General features: G+C 39.7%; 2 protein-coding genes and 1 long non-coding RNA gene across 5 annotated transcripts in view; 2 read left to right on the forward strand and 1 right to left on the reverse strand.

Moving 5' to 3' along the window:
- LOC112488029 (uncharacterized) overlaps nt 1-2,220 on the forward strand; it is a 3,126-nt gene extending 906 nt beyond the window's left edge. For all 3 annotated transcript variants that reach the window (XR_003051692.1, XR_003051693.1, XR_003051691.1), the window contains 2 exons: nt 584-676; nt 1,435-2,220. This is a non-coding gene — a long non-coding RNA (uncharacterized LOC112488029). The remainder of the gene's footprint in view (nt 1-583; nt 677-1,434) is intronic.
- The window catches only part of LOC103390286 (alpha-synuclein-like), a 9,511-nt gene extending 4,808 nt beyond the window's left edge, over nt 1-4,703 (reverse strand). The window contains exons 1-3 of the mRNA XM_008326096.3: nt 4,112-4,703; nt 3,586-3,747; nt 3,420-3,449 (exon numbers count right to left, since the gene is read on the reverse strand). Coding sequence (XP_008324318.1) covers nt 3,420-3,449; nt 3,586-3,706 — 151 coding nt within the window. The 5' untranslated portion in view covers nt 3,707-3,747; nt 4,112-4,703. The remainder of the gene's footprint in view (nt 1-3,419; nt 3,450-3,585; nt 3,748-4,111) is intronic.
- Nucleotides 4,704-10,441: 5,738 nt separating this feature from the next.
- LOC112488023 (uncharacterized) overlaps nt 10,442-23,338 on the forward strand; it is a 52,596-nt gene continuing 39,699 nt past the window's right edge. Inside the window, exons 1-2 of the mRNA XM_025062063.1 lie at nt 10,442-10,483; nt 10,529-10,549. Of these exons, the coding sequence (XP_024917831.1) occupies nt 10,442-10,483; nt 10,529-10,549 (63 nt within the window). The remainder of the gene's footprint in view (nt 10,484-10,528; nt 10,550-23,338) is intronic.

The following is a 23,338-nucleotide window of genomic DNA, read 5'->3' on the forward strand; positions in this document are numbered from 1 at the left end:
GCCGTCCTTCAGTCACACATCAATCTTCTATTCTGTAATCTCCCGGCAGATTAAAATGTCTGTGAACAAAAAGATCAATGAAGGCTACTGTTGGACATCATTTATAAACCTGTACATCGACACTAAAAACAAGAAAGGAGCCCAGAGCTCATCCTTGTTGTACCCCGACGCTGTAGTGGATCTGACACTCAAACAGCAGAACCTCACCAGAGGTCTTCCTCTTTTAATCTGCTTCTCCGTTTCACCAAAAGACTAAAATTGAGTTCCTTTTAAATATTCTTATAGTTATGAAGGAGAAAAAAAAAGTTGTACCTGCACAAAACCCCCATAACATCACAGGTAACTTCAAGTTAATTCGAAAGATTAACGTTCGCTCTGAATTCAAAATGGTTCATTTTTGAGGATTAAAAAAACTGATTAAAAACACAACACTTTTCAACACTTTTGACAATTTAATTATTGCCATCTATGTTACAACCGTTTGACGTACCCTGGATCATTTAGCGCACCACCCTCACATACATTTCTGCCACTTCCTCATCCATTGCCTGTGTTCTTTACCTCGATTTTCCTGTTCCTACAGAAACAGCAGAACCAGCCGAGCTTGTTGTTATTCAACACAGGTGTTTGGAGCTGTTTACCATGAGGAGGTCAAATCTGGATAGATACTGAACAAGTAAGACTGTTGGTTAAGTAGTAGTATATTAGCACTACTCGAAATGTACTAATGGTTGTCCCTCTGTCGCCATCTCTGTGACCAAAGATTTTTAATAAAACTGTTCCGTTCAGGAGCTTCAGTTAAGACAAGGGGCAGAAGACAAAAAAATGATAAAAAATAACTGACGGACATTTTTGTATCTCTATCTATCACCAAAGCAGGAATCTCAAACTTGTGGCCTAGGACCAATTCCGGTCCACAAACCCCCCAAAATTCCACACACAACCAGATGTCAATAATAATCTACTAATTAATAACTACAATTAATGTCATTTCTAAATTTTATTTTCAGTAGGGTTGACCAAAGATATCGTCCCAACATTAGCATATTTATGTAATATCTGTAGGAATTGTTGTCTGTTTTTCCTCCGGTGATGAAAATCAGATAACACAACGTTCTGGGATATCACCTCAATTTTCTGGAAGAAAAAACGCTGCATATTTCGGTATCTTGATATCAGAATCGGAAATTAAGTGTTGGGACAATATCGACCGATCAGATATCGGCAAAGGTTAACGTCGGACATCCCCAATTTTCAGTATATTTATTTGTTACAATTATTAAAAGTGGCTTCACTTATTTAAGGTAGAGCAAAAATATATTTGTTCTGCATTTTTTTCTAAAACATCTGTTTGTTTGTTTTTTGCCGTTGGTCATAAGGTTTCTTTCCCTCCGATGATAGCAGTTTTTTTTTTTTCATTCACTCCACCTGCAGTGATGAACAGGACACCTCAACACAGTCATCTCCATAGACGCCTGCAGCACCGGGTCTCTATTGGCCTATCAGCTTGTTATGTGTGAGTAATGGCCGGGTCTGCCTGGCCCAAGGGAACTGAGGCAGGTTGTGCTTAGTTTGAGCTGTGAAATATGACACTCTCTCTTGCAGAGTAATAACGCTGCTCTGTTTCTAACCACCAGGGAAACCTGTTTGTTTCTTCATGGCAAAGAGGACGGTGTGGCATCAGTCTTACACTAACTAATTATTTTCTGTCATGCCCCCCCTTGAGGACAGAAATGTTTTTACACCCCCCTGACCAAAACCCCCGCAATTTGAAATACTTTTGAGAACCTGATAACATGTATATTTTTAACTGTGCAAACCACTGTATGAGTTGCTGCCACCTAGTGACTGGAGGCTTGTTGTCATTCAAGCATTACAGCAGTGGCATATTCCATTCTCACCACCGCCCCTGGCACCTCGCCGTGCCCGCCCATGGGATCCCGCCCACTATTTGAGAAGTACTGCATTAATTGTATGTATGTTTTTGAGACGTTATCTCTTGATCAAAGAACGCAAGTCATTTACAGACAGTGGGTCGGAGGTTCTTAAAGGTACGTCATTGTGACCCACGTTGAGAACTGACCATATCAACCACAGAGTGACATTCAATGTTTCAAATATTTTATACGCTGGTGTTGTGTTGGCATAAGTCCTGCATGACATGACAGCAGAAGCAGGAAGTTTTGGTCATGACGACTATTGTTACAGTCTGTGTTATCAGATCTCCTGTTTAGAATGTAGATCTGAAAACTGAGAGATCAAATCTAACCGAAGATCCTTTTCTGAAAACGGCTACGAGGCATCCACAGTGTTTGGATTTGTCTTGCGCATATAACATTTTTCGGACCTTGAAAAACATTGGAACTGCGGCTTTAATTTTAGATGCAACAGTTTCCATAAAATATGTTTTTTCTTCCAATGTTTAATGTCGGTAGAATCCTGTTAAATTGACTCAGTGTCAGAGGTTGAGCGTTTTATGAAATATAATTGCATTTACACTGAAGAGAGACATAACAGTCCTTATAAAAGGGTTCCATGACTGATTGACAGCTGAGTCATCCAGTAGCATTCTGACGACAGTAAAGTGACACTGACATCAGGTTGTTGTTACGTCACGTGCTGGGATTCAGTGATTCAGGAGGATTTAAAATGGCCTTCAAAAATCATAAAATATTCTTCCCAATTGAAAATTAGTCCACGATTTAAAGGACTGTAATATATATATATATATATTTTTTTTCTCCAGCTGTTTTCATGTTAACTCTGGCGATGTTGACGGTCTTCGGAGTCGTGTTGCTCGTGACCCGTGACCATGAACATGTACTGTACAACGTCTCTCTTCTCCAGGAAATGCAATCAGAAATGACCAAACTGACGTTGTGTCTGATGGAGGAAGACCTTGAACTAACTCACTGTTAGAGCTGAAGAAAATTTCACACGCACTTAGCAACAAACCGGTCGCTTTCATGACAACATGAAGACGTCCATTTATTTGTTCATTCATTCATGGGCTGGAGCCAATCCCAGCAGTCGTTAAGTGAGGGCGTGGCACATTCTGAACAGTTCAGCAGATAATCACATGGTATAAAAAAATCATTCACACTACCATCCACATGTATTAATTTAGGGTGAACCATTAGGAAACCGGAGTTAAAAAATTTAAAAAAGCAAACAACAACAGATTATCACTGGGATCAAACGACTCTCGTTTTCTCATTGTAAGGCAATGGTAGTAACCACTGTACTTGATTGTGACTCAACCAGTTAAAAAAAATCATCAGTTTTTTTAAAACCTCAGAAATGGCTTTGTTTGATTCTCACTATCAGTCTGTGTAATAATAATAATAATAATAATAATAATAATAATAATAATAATAATAATAATAATCATAATAATAATAATAATAATAATGTGTTACCTGTCGTGACTCCATCCATAGTCTTGGTACCTGGAAGAAAATGAATTGATCAAAAACAGAAAAAAATAATTTATTAACAATAATTCTTATATTTATTTATTTATTTTGGCTCTCTATTTTCAGATACAAGGATCTTCCAGCAGGATCATTGACATTCAGCACCCACCAACAAACATGACCCCATCTTTCGTCATCTCCGCGGCTCCAGTCACTCCCAGCTTGGTTTTCTCCGCCGCCGCCACGACCCCATCCTTGGCTTTAGAGAAACCCTTCTTGAACGCGTCCATGCTTCTCCCAGTGCCTCCCTGATCACACACACGCACAGCGCCTGTGACAATGTCAAAGCAGGAACAATGAGACGATGATTACCGGTGACAGTACAGTCACAAAACACAACACAACACACACACACACACACACGCCACGGTGACACCACGGTGCCTCCGCCCTGACAGCTCTGTTCATCCTGTCGAACCCGCTGACATTCCGTGTCCACCTGTAGGATCCGCTCCCGGTGGAGCTGCTCGTTTAAAGGTGGGTTTAAAGGTTGTTTTTTTTAAGAAACAAAAAACATCGAGCTATTGAAGGAAAACTGGGGGAAATTAATTGGCTAAAACATTTATAAATTACGAACAGTAAGAGACAACAACAACAAAAAATCCCAGTCACAGCCGTGGCTGTGGTTTACGCACCTGTTTGCTCTAACTTCCTCCGACAAAGACAGAGAGTGTGTTCCGGGATGACAGCAGAAAGGATTTTGACCCAGAAAGACGAAAAACCGGTCTACGGTCTCCAAACTACTACTGGTGATGACGGCGAGAGGGAGGGAGAGACATAGAAAGACGAGAGAGAGAGAGGGAGAGAGAGAGGGAGAGATGGACAGACGGTCCTCGGGGTGGACAGACGCCTCCCACGCCTCCGTGACAGAGAAGGATCTGCAGTTCCGAGCATTGACTCATGTAAACACACCAAGCCCCTGATGCATTCATTAAAATATATTAAAAGAGTCAGTCATTTTTAAAATGGTGGGTTGTGATCCAAAAGTGGATGACGAGGGAGTCTTCGGTCACAACACTGGATCGGGCTGCATTTACGGCTAATGTGACCAATATGGGCAGCGACCCAGAGAGGCTTCTTATCATCAAAACATGATCTCAGTAAAAGATTGTTTTTAATTGAGGCTATTGTTTACACCATTGTTTCCCAAAGACTGGTTCCCGACCCTTAGGTGGGTCGCAAGAGTTTTTTTTTCTCGCATCATGTTTTCCAGGATTTTGCAAATAATGGGTCGCAAAGGTTTGTGACTTTTAAAATATGGGTCCCCAGAAAAAAAAAAGTTTGAGAAACACTGGTTTACGCCAACGTGCGTTTTCATGTCAGGTCACGTGGTCAACCTCCATCCTCCGTTTCACACAGGCTGTGGGAGGACGGTGGAGAAGGTGAGGGACGGGTTTCCCTTGACACCTGGACTCTCTTGTCCTCTCTTGTCCAGTGGGTTTCGTTAATTGTGCAACGTTTACGTTTAGTTAGTTAAAGCAGCGGTCCCCAACCCCCTTTTTTGTACCAAGAACTGGTCTGCTGGTATCAACTGTTAAATCAAAGTATTCTTAGTATCAAAGTCTGAATGACCTTTGACCTGTTGTTCTGAAACACAGATTATCTTTGAATAAAAACAGTAGAGGGATATGACTGGATTGTGTGAACAATGTGTTCCTCGGACCAGGGGTTGGGCACCACCGAGTTACAGCATCTAATTCACTCATTCTTTCATGATGTGAAGTATGTTTGAATTTTTGATTTTTTTTAAAAAAACAGTTGCATGTAGCAATTCACTGAAACATTATGTTTTTTAAATCCTAAGAAGTTCAGAGTTGGACGACCGGACAACCGGACGACTGGACGACTGGCTGACTGGACGACTGGACGACCGGACGACTGGACAACCGGACGACTTGACGATTGGACGACTGGACGACTGGATGACGGGACGACCGGACGACCGGATGACTGGACGACTGGACGACTGGACAACCGGACGACTTGACGATTGGACGACTGGACGACTGGATGACTGGACGACCGGACGACTTGACGATTGGACGACTGGACGACTGGACAACCGGACGACTTGACGATTGGACGACTGGACGACTGGAGACTGGACCTGCTGGGTTTCGTGCAGATGTTTTCACCTTCATCTGAGAGGCTCCTTCAACTGAAAAACTCCTGGTATTTTTTAGCTTCTAAAGAGTAAATACCTGAATAGATTGTTGTTATAAAGAAACAGTACAGGTCATCTGCCCCCTGACTCAGAGGATAAGAGTTCACCTGAGTTTAGGTGTGGATTGGACAGGGAGTGAAGGTCTGAGATGGTGTGTTAGCGCCACCTGGAGGGACACAGCTGACTGTAGAGAAAAACAAACACAGACAGAGAGAACATGGAAACTCACTACAGAAAAGACCACCAGCTACTAGTTACCAGTCACTAGTTACCAGTTAACACCTGGGATCAAAACCCGTGAACTGTAACTGTAATACCACTGTTTTACCACGGTGTTATTAACACCATTACAATAACAGGCAACCTGTCAAAGATCCTCTACAACAGCACCACACAGTGGTTACTATGTAGTGTTACATATGTGATTGAAGAGGGTCAAATTAAATGCAGGTTTAATTGAAACATTAATTCCTAGCTTTTTCAAAAACTGTTTAAAGACATTTATGATCAACAAATAAAGTGCAGGAAACTTTAATGAACAAAAACACGAACAACAACTCCGTTTCAGAGAGCCCTCCCTTTCTTTACATTTAACATTACTGTCAACGTCGTGGGCGAAAACACGCGTCTGTTAACAGGAACCTACACATGAACACCCACTCACGTTGACGACGTACAGTGATCTGCCCACAGCATGTAGGTGTGGAGAGGTCTTCACAAACACGAGTCGACTCAGCGCATCTGCTGCCGAACCACAAATTAGCGTCAGTGTAATTGTACAGGACAACAGTGGTGAGCTGCCCAGTGTTCCCCCACATGTGAGTCACATGTTCTCAGCAGCTGCATCAGCAGCATCACTGTGGTGTTTTGTTTTCTCCTCCATTACAGGTTAAAAGTCAAGATGAGACTGAGTCACGGGTAGTGTCTGTCCAAGCATCTCACCAATAAGACGACTTTGTCTTGTTCTTCTTCTTAAGTGTTGTTTTTTAAAAATCAAAAATCTTCTTTTTCACAACTTCTGGCTGGAGCTTTGTTTCCACAGGATCACAAAAATATTGACATATTTGAACAACAGTGGGCGCTCATGAGCATCTGTTGTGGCTGACGAATGAACTGCATCTTGCACAGTTCCTAAATTGGTTTGTTGATTCTGTGTGTTTTGCAGTTTTACACCGACCGTAAACAAAGTGTTATTTTATAAATCAAATCTTATACAGTGCCAAGTGAGTGGCTTTGATCTAAAATTTGAACAGCTCCTAAATTAATTTGTTGATTGGCACTTTACAGTTTTTACACCTACTGTTAAAAAAGTGTTGTTTTAAAAATCAAAAATCTTCTTCTGCTTTGTCTTCCTCCTCCTCTTTCTTCTTCATCATCTTTTTTTCAATAGAACTTTCTGACTCATCTTTTTGTATTAGAAGCTCTGAAAGCCTGCTGGTTGGTGCCATACTCTGAGACCCCTGCTGCCCCCTAATGGTTGAGCTGATGAGGCCTGAACTGATAGAACACTGGTCTTTGAGCATCAGTTTTACAGATTAGATGATGTGATCAGTAGATTTTAATATGTATATAATGTGTTCCTTTAGGCAAATGAAGTTAAAATCATAGTCAGTTTAAAGTCTCCTCAATGATGTTTGATCTCAGTCAGTTCAGCTTTAATGAGACCAGTCTCAAAAGAAAACAGGAAATACAAGTTTCACAGCAGAGTTTTCTAGTTGTTGTTTTTTTTTTTTAATCAGCTCTGCTCTGCTGCGACTCTCTGTGTTCACTCCCACACAGACACAAACCTTATTTTGAAGAAAGTTGGTCCGGTTTTTATAGAGTTCCTTCAAAACAATTATTAAAGTTAGGTCATATTCAGGCGAGCGAACAGAAAAAAAAAGACATTTCATTGACCCACAATAGTTTCTAATCACCACTTTATATTTCTGTTGACTCCTTTAAATTATTCCCAAAAAAATGTGGTTCATAATTTTCATGAAAAATTTAAATTCTGGAGGGAAAAATAAGAAAAGAGATTGGTGCCATTTTGTCACTGGTATAATTGCTGGTGTATAAACGGTAAATAAAAAATAACAGTTGTTCAACAGTCTTTGGTGGTCAATTACATTAACTCCACTCTTTACGATGCAACACGGACCAGGGATTAGTTAATGACTTTTTAGGCTCACTAATGCTCCCTGTGGAGGGGAAGGAGAAGAAGATGAGTCATTCTTTATTGTGTTTTTTTTTTTTTAATCTGTTTTCAAGCCTGATGGCACTGTGCTAATTTACCTGTACAACCTGCAGTAGGTCAGTGTGTAAAAAACAATGAATCACCGATGAGTCAGATCGTGGAGGTTTATTGAACATTTATGTAAAAACATGTTGTTGTGTTAGTGTTGCCTCAGTAACATTAGGCTAAAGACACTACAGGACACAGTCATTCATGCACTTGACGTAATGTATTGAAGGACATCCTGGTACAACGTAACAAACAACGTAAGTTCGTTCCCAAGTTTGTCAGTCTTGTGTGTAACTGCAACATCTGTTGTTTTAACAAATACGTGCAAACTAATTCAACAAAGTATATGTATGTATTTACTTCATATAATATGATGTAAGAGAGAGAAAAAAAGTTGATCAGAAAAAATCAACTATTTAAAAGCCCCAAAAACAAGTCTACATTTTGTAAAAAAAAACAGGAGAGAAAAAAAGTTGATCAGAAAAAAATCAACTATTTAAAAGCGCCAAAAACAAGAGTCTACATTTTGTAAAAAAAAAAACATATATGTATATATGTGTATATATGGATGTATATTTATGTATATATATATGCATATACACACACACATATATATATATATACATACATATGTGCACATATATAATGTAGATATCTTTTTATATATGTACATATATACATAAATATATGCATATACATATATAAACTGTAAATTCAGATATATATTAGCCATTTCAGGCGTTAACCAATAGTAGTCATAATAGTTCCTTAAAACATGTAAAAACAAGGAGCAACACAATGAATAGAAGGTGATAAAATATAGTGATCAAGAAAATGTTAATCTGTCAATTTTGGGTCTTAAGGCATCAAATAAAACCTTTTCTAAACGACTTCATGTCCTTGTCCTGGCTCGTCTTAGACCAAGTCCTCTTCTCTGTCCTTCACTGCTCTGTGAGAACAGAAACCTCCATAATTGGTTGTTTGCTACCGTCTGGTTCTTCAGTATCACTGATGTATGAGCTTGGTCAGCAGTAGTGACGGGTCAGAGTTGGAGCAGCAGAGTGTGTAGTTTGATGATTGGAGGTGGTTTTTCTCTGGGGATGTTCAGAGGATGTAGTGGAGCAAAGAAAGATGACTCTGGGTTTGATTTAGTTTCCTACTTCAGACCAGACTCACAGTGGATTTATATATATATATATATGTATGTATGTATATATATATGTATATATATATATATATATTTACTGCAGCTTCTCCCTCAGCTTCCTAGCGTATTCACTTGCTTCACTGAGGATCGTTGATATAGCTACAATATGATATGTTTATGCGATGTATGTAAAAAAAACATCATTTTATTATTATTTGTGACATTTCTCAAATTTCAGGAACTTTCTGACACCATAAGGCGATGTGGTAATACTGCTCTCTAGCGGCGATTATCACTGGTCTGAAGTTGCATTTGAACTCCGTGTCTAAAGGTAATCACACATAGTTGTAAGCATTGATGAAATGTTGAAATGTGACTCTATGTATGTACATTTTCTGGCCTCTCTAAATATAATAACATAATATCTGGTATCAAACAAAATATGAATAAATGAGTGCAACACATGCAGTGACATGATATAGGTATATAAATAATAATAAATACCAATTTGGCAACCACTGACTGAAAGACTGAACCGTGAATAATACATACACATAAAACACACATAAATAAACATACAGTATAACAAACCTCAGTATATTTCATTGAAGTGCCACTAAACCTCCAATAGGTGTCAGCATAGCATTGTCTTAACAGTCGTTCAAGCGGAGGCCTTGTGATTGGCAGTACTTCCGGTGTGTATTTCACGTTCGTTTTCAGTGAAAAGTTTTACTGTGTTTAACGTAAGTTGAGAAATGATGTTAGCAAAAAGTGTGCTGAGGCAGAGTAAGGCTAACAGCCATACACGAGTCATCCTGAGAACATTAGCAGGGTAAATGACAACAGGCTTAAACAGAGGCCTCTCACACAGGCCGGGTCTTAGTCAGGTAAGAATGGGTGGTGCTGCATTAAAATGCTTCTAGAAACATTCTAGAAACAAAGTCTATGGAAGAAACAATACATTGTTATTGTTCAGAAATACAGCATTCTGGGTGTGAGTTGGCTCAGTGGGTATTGAGTGTTTGGCTCGATTTCGGGGAAATAACGCAGTTTGACAAAAATATATTAGCAACCAAACATGCAGAGGATTGCAACATTTCTGGTGCCGTACTTTTCCATACAAGTGTAGGTACCAATAATGGAGCACTCCCTTTTGTTCCTTGCCTAGTCAAAAAGTACTATATATTTCTGAAAACTTTGATTTGTTTTGTTGATGTTTATACAAAGTCGACCAACATTTAGAAAAGAGTTTGCTGACAGATGATTCACTTCCATTTTCTAATTCACTTTTTCCTTCAAAACTATCTTCTATTTTTCTTTAGGTGACGCATGGGCCACACCAGTGACTAACACGCTTCATTTCACTGCATTTACCTGGCCGTGGTCCACAGACTGAATCATCACAAACCGGGCAGAGTATGGAGCAAGAAATGATTGCCGATGGTCCACAGACTGAATCATCAGAGTATGGAGCAAGAAATGATTGCCGGCTGATTAGTCACACTCGCTGGGCGTAGGGTGAGTTCCTGATCCTGAAGGTGGGTGCAGCTGCAGGAGGTGAAGACATGTTCTTCTGAATTGTGTCAGTAACTGCCCAGCTACGCTAGGCTGGTAAAAAAGGGTCTTATAAAGGGGTCAAACTTGGGTTTAAAACACTGGTGTGGCTTAAAATAATTCATGTATTTTGGCTTTGAGTACCTCATGGATAATGTACATCCTTTAGGCAACACAGCTACATTTGTGTGAACTTGATATTTCAGATGACACATTAATGTTGATGACTCATCCAGGATACAAGCTAATGTTTTTCTAAGGGCGTGACTAATTTGCCTGTAATAGGGATAAATATGACCACGGAGTGACAGATGATGCTGCAAATCAAACCTTGACTTACAAAATAACATTCAATATCAATGTTCTGATTTGTCCTTCAGAAACACGTTTCTGAAGCCATGGATACACAGGAAACAGATTAGTTTTGTTTCTTTCGAATCACATAGAGACATTTGATTTATCCAAATGTTTGGTGGAGTCTTTGTCTGTTCATGTGGCTGTTGGTTTCACTGGCAGCCTGTGTAGGTTACACTCTGCCTTTAGTCCAATATAGAGGGTGGAGATAAATGAAGGAATAATGTTGTCATTTTACCTCCATCACTGTCGCTGTTAATATGAAAGTGGCCTGGACTAGTCAGGATGTTTTACAGCTTTTTTCATTTGGAGGTTGAAGCCAGTGTAGGGACTTCCTTTTTTTATTGAAGTATCACTAGATGGCGCCATACGACGCCAGGTGAATCACACGTAAGCGACAGAGCAGCAGCTACGCAGACACCTTAAGATTATGGTAGGATTTTATTTTATTTAATTAGTTAAAAGTTCAGAGCAAATCACAGAACTGCAGTTTGACTCTTACCATAAACAGTAAACCAGAGGGAAGGTTTGGGAAATGAAAAGAATGTTTGAGCGCACGTCAACATGTGATGTGACTAAAAGAATGTTTATGTTCCTTTGTTGATATTTATTATCTTTATAAATCTCTCTATACATCGCAGAAGGATTTTCACAAAACAGGAGAAGAGAAAAAGAGCTGCAACATGAACAAAAATAATTCTTTCACATCATGTGATCCCAAAGTGGTTTTATTTGTAAGGAGAAAGAGACACACGATGTGGAAATTTTGCTTGAAAAATTGTGACGTAGCCCCAAAAATATTTTCAGGCATCCAAAACACAGGATTATTATTATTCAGAGAAAATCTGAATAATAGGGAAAACTCTACAGTTAGAGTAGAGTAGGAAAAATGTTTTAAAGTTTTATGCTTATATATGCAATATTATAATCTCCCAGCTCTTGTTATAAAATCTGACATATTTTTTTAAAAAGAAATAGCTTTGCGTTGACAACATTGCGATGTGTTGGGAATTAAGTTTCACTTTGACAACAGTAAATAGCCTCACATGATCATTTTGTGAAGGCTTTTCAGAAGGGTCATATCACATTAGTGCCACACGCTTGTAGCGATTCAGGCTTTGCATTGAAATTTGAGTGACAAACTAGCAGAACCTGCCGTGAAACCTCATCTAAATATTCACCTGGAAAACACACGCTGCTGAGGCCCTGGCTGAACTTATAACTCCAGGCTGCGGTTACTGGAACTGGTGCGTTCAGGTGTTCTAAGGACAGGATGTTTGTCGAGTAGTGTTAACGTAAAGTCAGGAGGCTCAAGGTCTCAAGGTTTCAAGTCTCTTTTCAAGTCTCTAATGTCAAGTCAACAACAACAAAAAAGCTCACTTTAGCTTCAATCTTTAGGATTTTGGGTCTTAATTAAAGTGACTAGAATAATCGAAATGCAGGCCATGTTGAGTACCAAAGAAATCTGAGACTAGGTCACTGGAGAAAGATTTGGAGTGTTGTCCAGTGATATAAGGACTACAGGACCAGCTCTGGTCCAAATCACCTAGAAAAGGAAAGTACAGTTGAGGTCCGGTCCTCTGAGTTAAAAAAAAAGAAAATACAAAATTGATATTAAAAGTTAGATTTAGATCTGGGTTTATTCCGTAGTGTCTTAAACCAGACCATGACACAGACTGCTGGTTCACGCTGTTGCCCTTCTGTGTACTTGCGTCGGTCGTGCCTGTTCTGTGAAGTCCAGTTGTTAGAAGGAAGAGTCAAGGTTCAACTTTGTGTTGTCACCATCAACAACTGCTCAACGGCAGGTGTTGTACTTTTTACTCGTCGCCTTTTCTTTGCTTTTGTGAATACTTCTTGAAAGGTGTAGTGCGAATATGTCATAATACTCCAGGATGCGCCTGGATGGCCTTGAAAAAAAAAGAAGCACAACAGGCTGTCACCAGTTTGTATTCACGTGCACTCTGTGACAATCGAACCGGCTTTTCTTCTGCTGTCTGCAGTCACAGGGTCACAGAGGATCTGCTAACGAAGGTGGACTGGCTTAATGGATGGCTGAATGTACAGTGTAAACAGCTGGGCGGCCTCCGCTGTTGTTGTTGTATCCTGGTAACTTAGACAGAGAGCAGCATCTCGTAATTAGTAAGAGATGTCTTCTTAAAAACATTTTCCATCAAAGATAAGAGAACACAAAAGGACCTGAGATGGATGAAGAAAAAAGACTGGAACGCTTCCAAAGCAGCTAACATGCGAATAATCCAACAACTGTAGATTTGCAACGGAAAAACATCCATGTGGGCCAAGTGATAATCATCATCAGGAACTGACTGCCAAGAGCTTTACGACACTCAATCACAAGTTTTTCACAATGACAGTGCATTCATCAGACGTCTGTACAACCCTTGGACAACCTGTGGCACGACATTTGTTCCCGTTTTTTAGATTTCTTTGTGTGAAATGTGACGAGACACCGCAGGTACAGTTACAGTTCAGGTTACAATTAAATCCAAATGAAACTTTTTTTTTTTTAATTCTAAAATTGTGTTGAGCGTGCCATTACACGTTACAGAAACACGTAGTTCAACACAATACGCACATTCTTGCGTGGAACGGATCCGTGGCGTGCTGGAGGAAGGCCTGTGCAGCTCTCTCTGCCTCGGCTCTGTGGTTTCAAATACAGATTTCTGGCAGGAACAGAGGTATTCTCACGTTGGCCTGCTGCTCTACAGCGTCACTCACTGTTTCATAACAACATGTTTCACTTGTTTTCTCAACATTACCCCACAACATTGAAACCAGGACTTAAGGCAAAACAAGTCAAATCCTCAATCTGTGTGGTGTGAAATGGTTTATTAACACAGCCAGAGCTTGTGTTGCTTCATCTCAACCCTAATGATTTTATTTACAGCTGAAGTGTTTAGTGTCACTTCACAGTTGTCAACCGTAGGCCATGGCCTTCCCTGGAAAAGCACGGTCTACGGAACATCTGCTTTGGTCCAAGACCGTACACTGAAAGATGAGGTGCCGCAACCACGGGCTGTGCGTGGCTGTGTGTGCGTGCGCTAGTGTTGCTGTTGGAGCAAATCCAGGTGTGCAGATGGCCCTGGTTTGTGTTTGCACAGAACCAATGTAAGCCCCCGCTTCCCTAGTGACCATGACAAATCATATATACACACACATGCATGGACATACATTTGCACACACATGCAGCCATGCACTCTGACCTTTCTGAGTGAGGCTCCAGAGTGACCCTTTAATCGCCTCTCGCCTGACTGTGGAGCTGTATTTTCACCGAATGGCTAAATATGTGTATCCAAAAAAAAAAAAAAAAAATGCATAAAAGTTTTAAAGCATTTTCCAGACACATATATACTTTATTGGAATCTTAGACTACAGGCACTTTAGCAAAGTTGACAGTTTTAGTGGTTTCACAGTTATTATTGCAGATGCAATGAATATTGTTGACAATGGTAATTGATACAGTATATCTGGCAAGTGGATGCTGACAGAAACTGGAAGAAATGGTGAAGAGAGTGAGATGACTCCTCCGTGATCACTGTTACATTCGTAATAAGAGAATGAATGTGAAATTTAGACAAGGGAGTTCGGGGTTAACAAAATATTTTTCTAGACTGGTTAGTAATAGTGTTAAGCTGTGGGAAAGTTACACCGGGGGAGATATTAAGGGTGAGAACGGGAGAGAATAATTGTATCAAATTGTGTGAGCAGTTACCTTTGCTTGTATTGTGGTGTAATTAAATACAATTTGTTTTAGATTATTATTGTGAGACCGTGACTCTTCAAACCACAATAATTAAGTGTCCACTTTGAGTTGTTATCAGAACTAGAAAAGAGCTCTTTAATAACTGACATTCAATTTGCTCCTTTGTTATATATTTAAATATTTTCACCCTTCATATGTCAGAAAAGATATAAAAACATAGGATTTATGAATGTTTACAAAGATACAAAGAGCCACGCCAAGACTAAGGACAAGACTGTTCTTGTCACCGGACTAGGGGAGCGATGCTGCGCAGAAGCCATTTTGATTTGTTATTTATGTCTCCAATAAAACACGACAGGTTGTAAAGGTTTGTCTGTGGGACGGCCCACGGCTGTATCTGATCCTTGACGTCTTGACAGGTGTGTCCGTGCCTCTATATAAAGCTGCAGTTCTATTTATACGTGTTCTATTCAGACGTGTTGTTAGAGGTGTCAGCAGGACGGAGGTGCACCTGGGTACACCTGGGTACACCTGTAAACACTCGCTGGCCTGCTGCCACTACTATAGCAACAACAACAACAACACCGTGTCAGGAAAGCTGTTTCGGAGTTCCTGGGAGATCCTCTGGAATGCAAGCCCAAGTCTGCGCTGATGTTTGTCAGGAATGTTGTCCAGGCAACCAGAGGCCTTGAAGAGGGAAACCCCTTATCTGCTGACGTTGTCGTTCTAACGTTGTCATGGTTCAAAGGACGCTTAGGTAGAAACACAAAAAAGGAAAAGAGCCACAGACACACACCTTAAGGGCTGGTCTATATAGGTCTACGTTATGTGGATCACCATGGAGATAGTGTTTGGGTGGAGTGTACGTCCACAGGGCAGAAACAGTTGTAAAGCAGAGACAGTGGAAGGAGGAAAAGGGTGTCCCTTGGCCTTGAGTCAAGACTGGTAGTAGTCTTACAGAGGAACTCCAAAGACGTGGATTCATGAATGAGTTCTAAACCATAGGCTTGTTTGTGTTTGACAAAGTCTAAGAGGGGTGTATTTTAAAAGCTCGCTCATAATGTGGAATGTGATTGCGACAGTTTCTTCTCCGATCTCCAAGAATTGTGTTGCGCCTTGTGAATTTAATGACCTCAGATTTGGCCAGCGCTAAAGAAAAAGGAGAAGAAATTAGATTTTTGATAAATTTGAATTACTCTTATTACAAAATAAAAAATGTAGAAATCATTAAGCTCAATGATTTTGGATACAACTTCAAGAGAACCTGATGTCCATGTGGGTTCTCAGAATTTTAGATAAAAAAATAAGCATTTTAGCTAAAGGTTAGCAAAGAGTGAGAGCCTCAGTGAAGAGTTTATAATGGAAGCTCTATAGAGAGCTACCTGTTACATGTCTTCATTTTCATGACTGCCTTAAACCTAAAGATCTAAGGTGAGGATCAATGATGTCTCCTCTGACGTTCATACATGAGTTGGGATTATTTTATCCGTTTTATTTGGTTTACCAGTTTTCTCTAATTTGTAAAACACACAAAATGGTGTTCGCTGTTTTGTGTGAAAACATTTACTCGTTAGTCATTAGTGCTGGTAAACCCAACTGTGCTAAACAATTGATCAATATTACACCATGTCTTCCTGTGGTGTCCTCAGGAAGATACCCTGTTGGACAGCTAAAAACATCAAGTGACCTTTCCTTTGATAAACAACATTTAAGGTTTCCTAAGGGCGCTGAGCAATTTGGATAATACTAAATTTATGCACTGAAATATTGATCGGGGCTGATGGACCTCCTGTGAGCAGAAGCTCGTTAAAAGCATAATCCCCTGAGCGTCCCACTGGCAGTGAAAGATCAGACGGGTGTTGATGCTGAGGTTGACCTGCTGAATTAAAGATCAATTTAAAAACCTGATTTACACTTAAATGAACATCAATGATTTATGGTCACGATTTAAAAACAGGCCTTTGTTTAATATATTTAATCACAAATGGACACAGTCCTGTCTCAGCAGCGTTAGAGGTGACGAGCGGCACTTGTCAAGCAATTTGATACAAATTTTACAGATTACAGATTTATTATTATATAATCTGATTTTATATATATATATATATATATAAATATATAAATAAATAAATAATAACAGTGATTATGTTCAGCATTTTGGATTAAATGTTCACCAGGCTCCCAAGGAAATGAACATCTTTCCAGTTTCGGGTTTACATGCCGATCAGTTTCTGGGTTAGAAAAACGACCCAAAATTGCTGCACATGAACAGATTGTAAGAATGTTTTAGGTTTGAAAAAAAAAAGGTGTAAAAGAAAGAAAGGAAAATAAGGAAGGAAGAATGGATGGATAGATAGATTGGTAGGTATGAAGGATGGAAGGAATATTTTTGTATGATATATATGATATAATATATGATTGTTTTAGATTTTAAAATTTTTGTGTAACATTATTATTAAAAATTCTATTATTAAATTTAAGATTCAAAAAACATTAATATGTAAACAGTTTAAATATATAAACAGTTTCAGCAAGATATAGTACGATATGAAGAGAGAGATGGACTCACACTTTAGACTCACCCTCCAAATGCTCCAGACTTGAACTGTTTTTAAAGACTGGATCTTGTCTCAAGGTTGGCACTCATTAACAATCTTCATTTTAATTAAATCATATCATTGTTTCTCATTGTTTTTTTCATTCTTATGGGGTTATCAGTGAAAGTGTTTTGAGCTGTCACTGACAAGTGGCTTTTTTAACGTAACTTAATTTAATGAATTATTAACTTTATTGTTTCATGTCTATACTGGTTGTACTTTTATATTTTTTTTCCCCAATATTTACAATTGCTGTGCTTTATGTTGCTGTCATTCTCCTGTTGGACCAGCAGTGGTGTCAACAGGATGATCTGTCCGTACGGGTCAGACTGGTTCCTGTTTAGCAGCAGTGGACGATAAACACCCGTGTGTTGTGTGAAGCTGCTTCTTTGTACAGGCACAAAGTGACACATGCAGGAAGTGCTGCAGTTAAGTGAAGATCGTGTGAATGCTGTATTGTGGCATGAGGACAAACATTGTAGAGGCCGCTGTATGGAAACCTGATGAAGACCAAATCTGTAGAAAGACGTTTTACAAACACAGAGTAAGAAGTTCCTTCAACAAAGATAGAACTCCTCCCCTGACGTTCCGACCTGTTGAGTTCCCGCTGAGTTCTAATTTGTTCTCGAAACTGGGGAGTGACCCTCGAATTTACATTGACTTGAACTTTAACTGTACACACCTTGACCCAACGTTGCCTTTTCAGTGACCCTGCTCATGTTCCCGTTCTAGTGTTACAAGACTTTGGCGGATGTTGTGCTAGCCTCAGGTCACAGATGACTGACAAGTGCAGCTCTCATTGTGCCGTTGCGTGCTCTATCGCCCCCTGGTCTTGTCCTTTCTATCCGATCTTCCCAGCCGCCTTCTGTCCCCTTAATCAAAGCACAGAAAGATTTAGAGAGGAGGTAAACACTCTGGTTTTATGATTGGGCCCCTTCTTACAGCGTGGCCTGTATAATTGAAAAGCCCTCGGAGACTATTTTAAGATACTAGTGGGAACAGACTCCCATGTGTGTGCTAAGGCTGGGAATGGGGCTCTCTCTTTCTCTTGTGCTCACTGATTGCTAAATAAGTTTGGTGCCTGTAGCTGCGTCTCTTCTGTGATTACTCTACTGTATTGAATATACAGAAACTCAAACAAAAGCTTAAAATAAATAACTGCTGTCTCACCAAAATAAGAATGGGGAATTTTTCACAATCAAGTCAGACAAAGTCACTGCACTGTCACAACTGGCTGTATGTTTTCGGACAGGTTTTTACTCAGACCATCTGTTCCTCACGCTGCTCCACAACCCCAGACCACCAAAGTCCCGCAAACCAAAATTAACGCTGTTTCACTGTGAGTAAAGAGTTTAAACAAACAGAAATATCAGCAGTCAGCGTCTCCTCTCGGCCCCTGTGCCAGCCATAATAGACTCTTTGTTCAGTTGAAATTATAAACTCTTATTTTGGGCCATTTATACATGTATCAACTAGTTCTGTGTGCGTCACTGGGACAGCTGCTTTGTACTGTATGTAAATTTCAGGCCAGACTTTTTGAGCGTGTTGTCAAATAAATACAATTTGAATAATCCCTTTTTTTTTTTTTTTTTTTCCAAAGACGTCCCTTTTGATTACTCGCATTGGCCCGTGGTCAAAGACGAGTTTTACTGCAGAGCTGTGATCACATGAGCTCCTAACCTGAATTGCCCTGAACTCATTACACTGTATTATGTGGGGAAACCAGATCCCAGATGCAGCATCAGTTGGCAGCGTTCAGACAAACATGTTCCTCCGGCACTAAAACTAGACGGACTTCTCTTGTCTGCGCTAAACTCTGTAACCCGCATAGAAATTAGGCACCTGCTCAATCGGCGCTGTGGTGTGTATTGCTAAATTTTCCCGGCCTACAGCCGTAATGGTCGTCGTCGTCTGAGGCTAGACTCGGGCACTCGTGCGCTCTTCACAGTGACAGTGACGGCGAATGTGCTGAGAGGTATAACGTTTACCATGATAGTTTATTTTCTGGTCGTGGTTGAGGAGGATAGCAAGTGATTTGACGAAAAAAATGTGTTTCTGAATGATTGTTTATATGCAAGTACACTGATCATTTTTTTCTTCTTCTAAATTAATTGCATTTCTTATGATCAGAACTTGATTTTGCATCGTGTCAGAAAAATCAGGCATATGAACTCTGGTCAAGTCAGTAGTATTTCAAAGTTTCCCACATACTTTTCCATCTGCTTTCTTATTTTTGGTGTTAGATTTTTTTTTTTTTCAACATCACTCTATTTGTAACGTGGCGTTGAGTCACAGGTCCTTCAAGCTTCAATGTGTGCTTTGTTACCTTTAGTGCCGACAGTGGCTGTAGCTTTTTCTTGTTCTGGCATTTGTGATACTGTGTCTGACTGGGATTAAACACAAAATGGCAATTAACTTTAAATGATACCAAGGAAGGTTGAGAAACCAAACGCTCTGTGTCTTCACAGAGTTACTGTAGAGTTACCAGACATTTGTGGTTTAAAAAAAAACAAGTTTATTTGTTTAGTTTATTGCTGTTTGAAACGATGCAGCAAATTACCACAACATTAAATGTATTCATGTAAGCGAATCTTACGCAATGCACTCATAAAACGAAGACTAAATTGCTAATCCAGGTGCTAATGCTAATAAAATAAACGTACACAACTGTACTCCAAAAAAAAAAAAATCTTTCTGTGTGATTGACACAATGTCACCTCTGCACAGAGAATAATACTGTATCTGTTTAGCATTTAAAAGAGCAGCTAACTCTGACAAGTGCCAGTGAAAGTCGTGCTAAGGATCGGCACGGCGGCACAACAAGTGTGTTTCCAGATTTCCAAGTTTGCCACAATCATTGCATTTGATTCCAGAAAAAGATCAAAGAGAGTGGAAGGGAAGCCGCACCAGTGCAGACATCAGGAAAAGCTCCTCACCAGAGCTGTTCAAAAATAGATGCTTTTTTACATTCAGCCACATTTGAAAAGCAGTGCACATTTCCATCAAACCTCCACACTGCTCTAAGTCTTATACAAAGAAAAAAAAAAGGTACAGAGCAGGATTTTTTTTTTGTCTGCTCAACACAGCAAACGATTAACAGAATTATAGAATGACTTGTTTTATGTACGTCTGCTGTGGCAGCAACCAGCATCGCCACACTGTCTCTACCCATTAAAACACAAAGGCTGTGAGTTATGTGACAGAAGCTCTGGTCAGGTCACAGTCATTGCTACAAAGATAACAAGGATACAATGCATTTTCAGCTTTGTAGCCTCGCGCGGCAAACTGAGTGGACAACCGACAATGTATAATTAAAAAAAAACAAAAAAAACCCAAACAACTTTTGATCTTTCACAATGTGTCTATTATTATATTTTGACCCACTTAATTTAAATCGACAGACTAAAAATATGTCATTGTTTCCCTCAATGTATGAGACAAAGACACTTAAGATGGCGCTACAGCAAAACCTATAGCAGAGCTTTATTCATTTTAACAGATTTCCGTTAAAGTTCAGTTTAAATGTTGACGTTTGATATGAGTTTTAATTTTTAAAGTATCATTTCTTTAAGAATAAATACTTGATCGAATAAAACGTGAAAATGCAAGAAGCTTGACAAAGATCAAACATCATAAAATTAGTTTACGTTGATACCTGAGAGACGTGTTTCTCTCAGACATGTCCTTAATTTCCCTAAGAGATCTATAAATCTATCTGTTTATCTATCTATCTACATTTTATTTATTCAACTCTAACACCTATATCTTTCTCAGCAAACGTTGTGTCTTACCCTCGGATGTTTTCATCAAGTTTTTCTTGGTGGTACTTCGGATACTTCTGACTCTTTACTTTAGTAAATTTTCAAATACAACTTTCATTTCCTGTAGAGTACAGGGGAATTAGGATCATTTGTTTTCTACCGTATATATTAAATTCTCTGATATCGGGTGTTTCAACTTCACTTTAGTCCGGCCTGTTTTCATTTCTAATGTGTTCAGTCAATTACTTCACGTTTGCCGTTACCTGTTTTATAGATGGGAGACAGCAGAAAGCCATATATCTGAGGTTCCCCCACACTTCTTCATCTGCTTGTCTCAGTCTAAAGTCTAACCATTTACATTCCAACTGTTCCTTTAATCTCTGGCTTAATTAGCCTGTAAAACACTAACACCAAATGGTGTCTTTAATGCATGCATGCATACACATTCAGCCACAACCTATACAAGTCTCACCGCTGAAGACTATACCATGATCCCAAACCCTCCAGACTCTCTATTAAACTGGAGTTGAATTAACAGCCACTTCAATAACAAAAAAAGGCAACAGTAGGCAACAGAAGGCACGCTAATGAAGCGCTGAGCTGTTTCCAGCGTGCATCTTCGACCCAGACTTCACTCAAACCCACCAGCATACTTTCCCCTACATCAGCAAACAAAAAAAAACGGCAACACTTTTTTTTTATTATTCATAAAACCAGATAATATAAGCAGTCACTGGCTCTGCAGAGACCCCTTTTAAACTGTGCATTACACTCTTGTAAAATCCCCACATTTTATTCAATACAGCATGTCTAGACGTTTTTTATTTTTTTTATCATCATTATTGCCAGTAGCTAATTAGGATTTTTTTTATTGTCCAAGTCAATTGGGGTTGTGGTGTGCCTTTGTTTTTCTAAGTTTTTGTCATTCCATGTGTCTCTGGGGGAATGCCAGCCGAACAGCTAGTCAGCCACCCACTCAGACTCGGAGCTGATGGTGGAACCACAAGGAACCAGGAATCGTCTGCCTGTCTCCCTCTGAGCGTCACTCTGAAATAGAAAAGGAAGAGCTGTGGTGTGTGTTAAGAAAACCATGCAGCCTGCAGCTAGAAATGATCAGCAGAATGTTTACAGACTCGTACGGTGTGACAGTGTGGATCTGGTGCCATTTAATGCACTGGTTTTAAAACTGATACAGATTGAGACCCGTGTTGAACTGAAGTCTGGGCGACATGATAATACTGTTTAGAGAAAACTCAATTTTTACATCAAAAATAGCCTAGTATTTCACAAAGCTAACCATCCAGTACTGGGTAAAACAGTCAGACATGTACGTGGTGTAATTTGGACGCTTTCCATCCTGTTCGAAAGAAATGTAAGCACAATTATGAAGACAATTTGTGTAGCGTAATACTAGACAGAGACGACGGTTAATACGACGAAAAACCTTGTTGCTTTTTTTTTTCCTTTTACAAATCCCAATACTTAAGACTGGCATGTTGTTTATAAACCAAGTGATTATTTAAATGACTTACTGTATATACAGTCTGTGATTGAGTTGCAGTGAGTGTAACGGTGCACAGTATATTCTGCCTGTGTAAGCATGACAGACAGCAGCAGTTGTCAGAACTGTCTTATTAGAACAGTCAGCGCCGGCTTCTCTTTTTCTGCTTATGTTCACACTCAGATAATGATAATTACGCTGCTGTGTAATTAGATGCACCTTTAATTAAGTTAGAGTATTGTTAAGGTAGTTATCCCATATTAGACTGTGCTCACGGCAGGCGTCAAGTTAACTGGGAACTTATTATTATTAATTATTATTAAATTATTAAGAACAAGTTGAACACTGGTCTGAATATATTTCTAATTTGTATCAGACCCACACATTTTGTCAAATTTACTAACAAGTTAAAAAAAAGTACACTGAGGCTGTGTACTGTATGCTCCAGTTCCAGTTTCTTGTTGTGTCACCCAATCTACTGTAGGCTACGCTATTAAAGCTAATCCCTTCTTAGATGACCCCCCTGGGTTACCATATGTAGCCCAACACCTGTTGTTTATCCGCCGGTCATCCAAACACAAACAGGCTCCATGAAAAACCCTGACAGTCGTTCTCTGAGGGATATCTCGAGGATGAGTGCGGAGGGTAACGTATTCTTTCCCCACCTCCCCTCGCCCCCACCGTCGCTCTCCTCCGGCCTCCACCACCAACAGCTGTGAAGTGGAGAGTCAGCCAGCGACGTCCTCAGGGGGAATAGTTGATGTGTTTATGAAAATGAATGGTTGGCCAATGGTAAATAAAGACATAAAAGACAGGACCAGAGGAGTGAGTTAGACCCT

Source organism: Cynoglossus semilaevis, chromosome 14, assembly GCF_000523025.1.
Source record: "Cynoglossus semilaevis isolate Cse_v1.0 chromosome 14, Cse_v1.0, whole genome shotgun sequence".
Classification (NCBI taxonomy): domain Eukaryota; kingdom Metazoa; phylum Chordata; class Actinopteri; order Pleuronectiformes; family Cynoglossidae; genus Cynoglossus; species Cynoglossus semilaevis.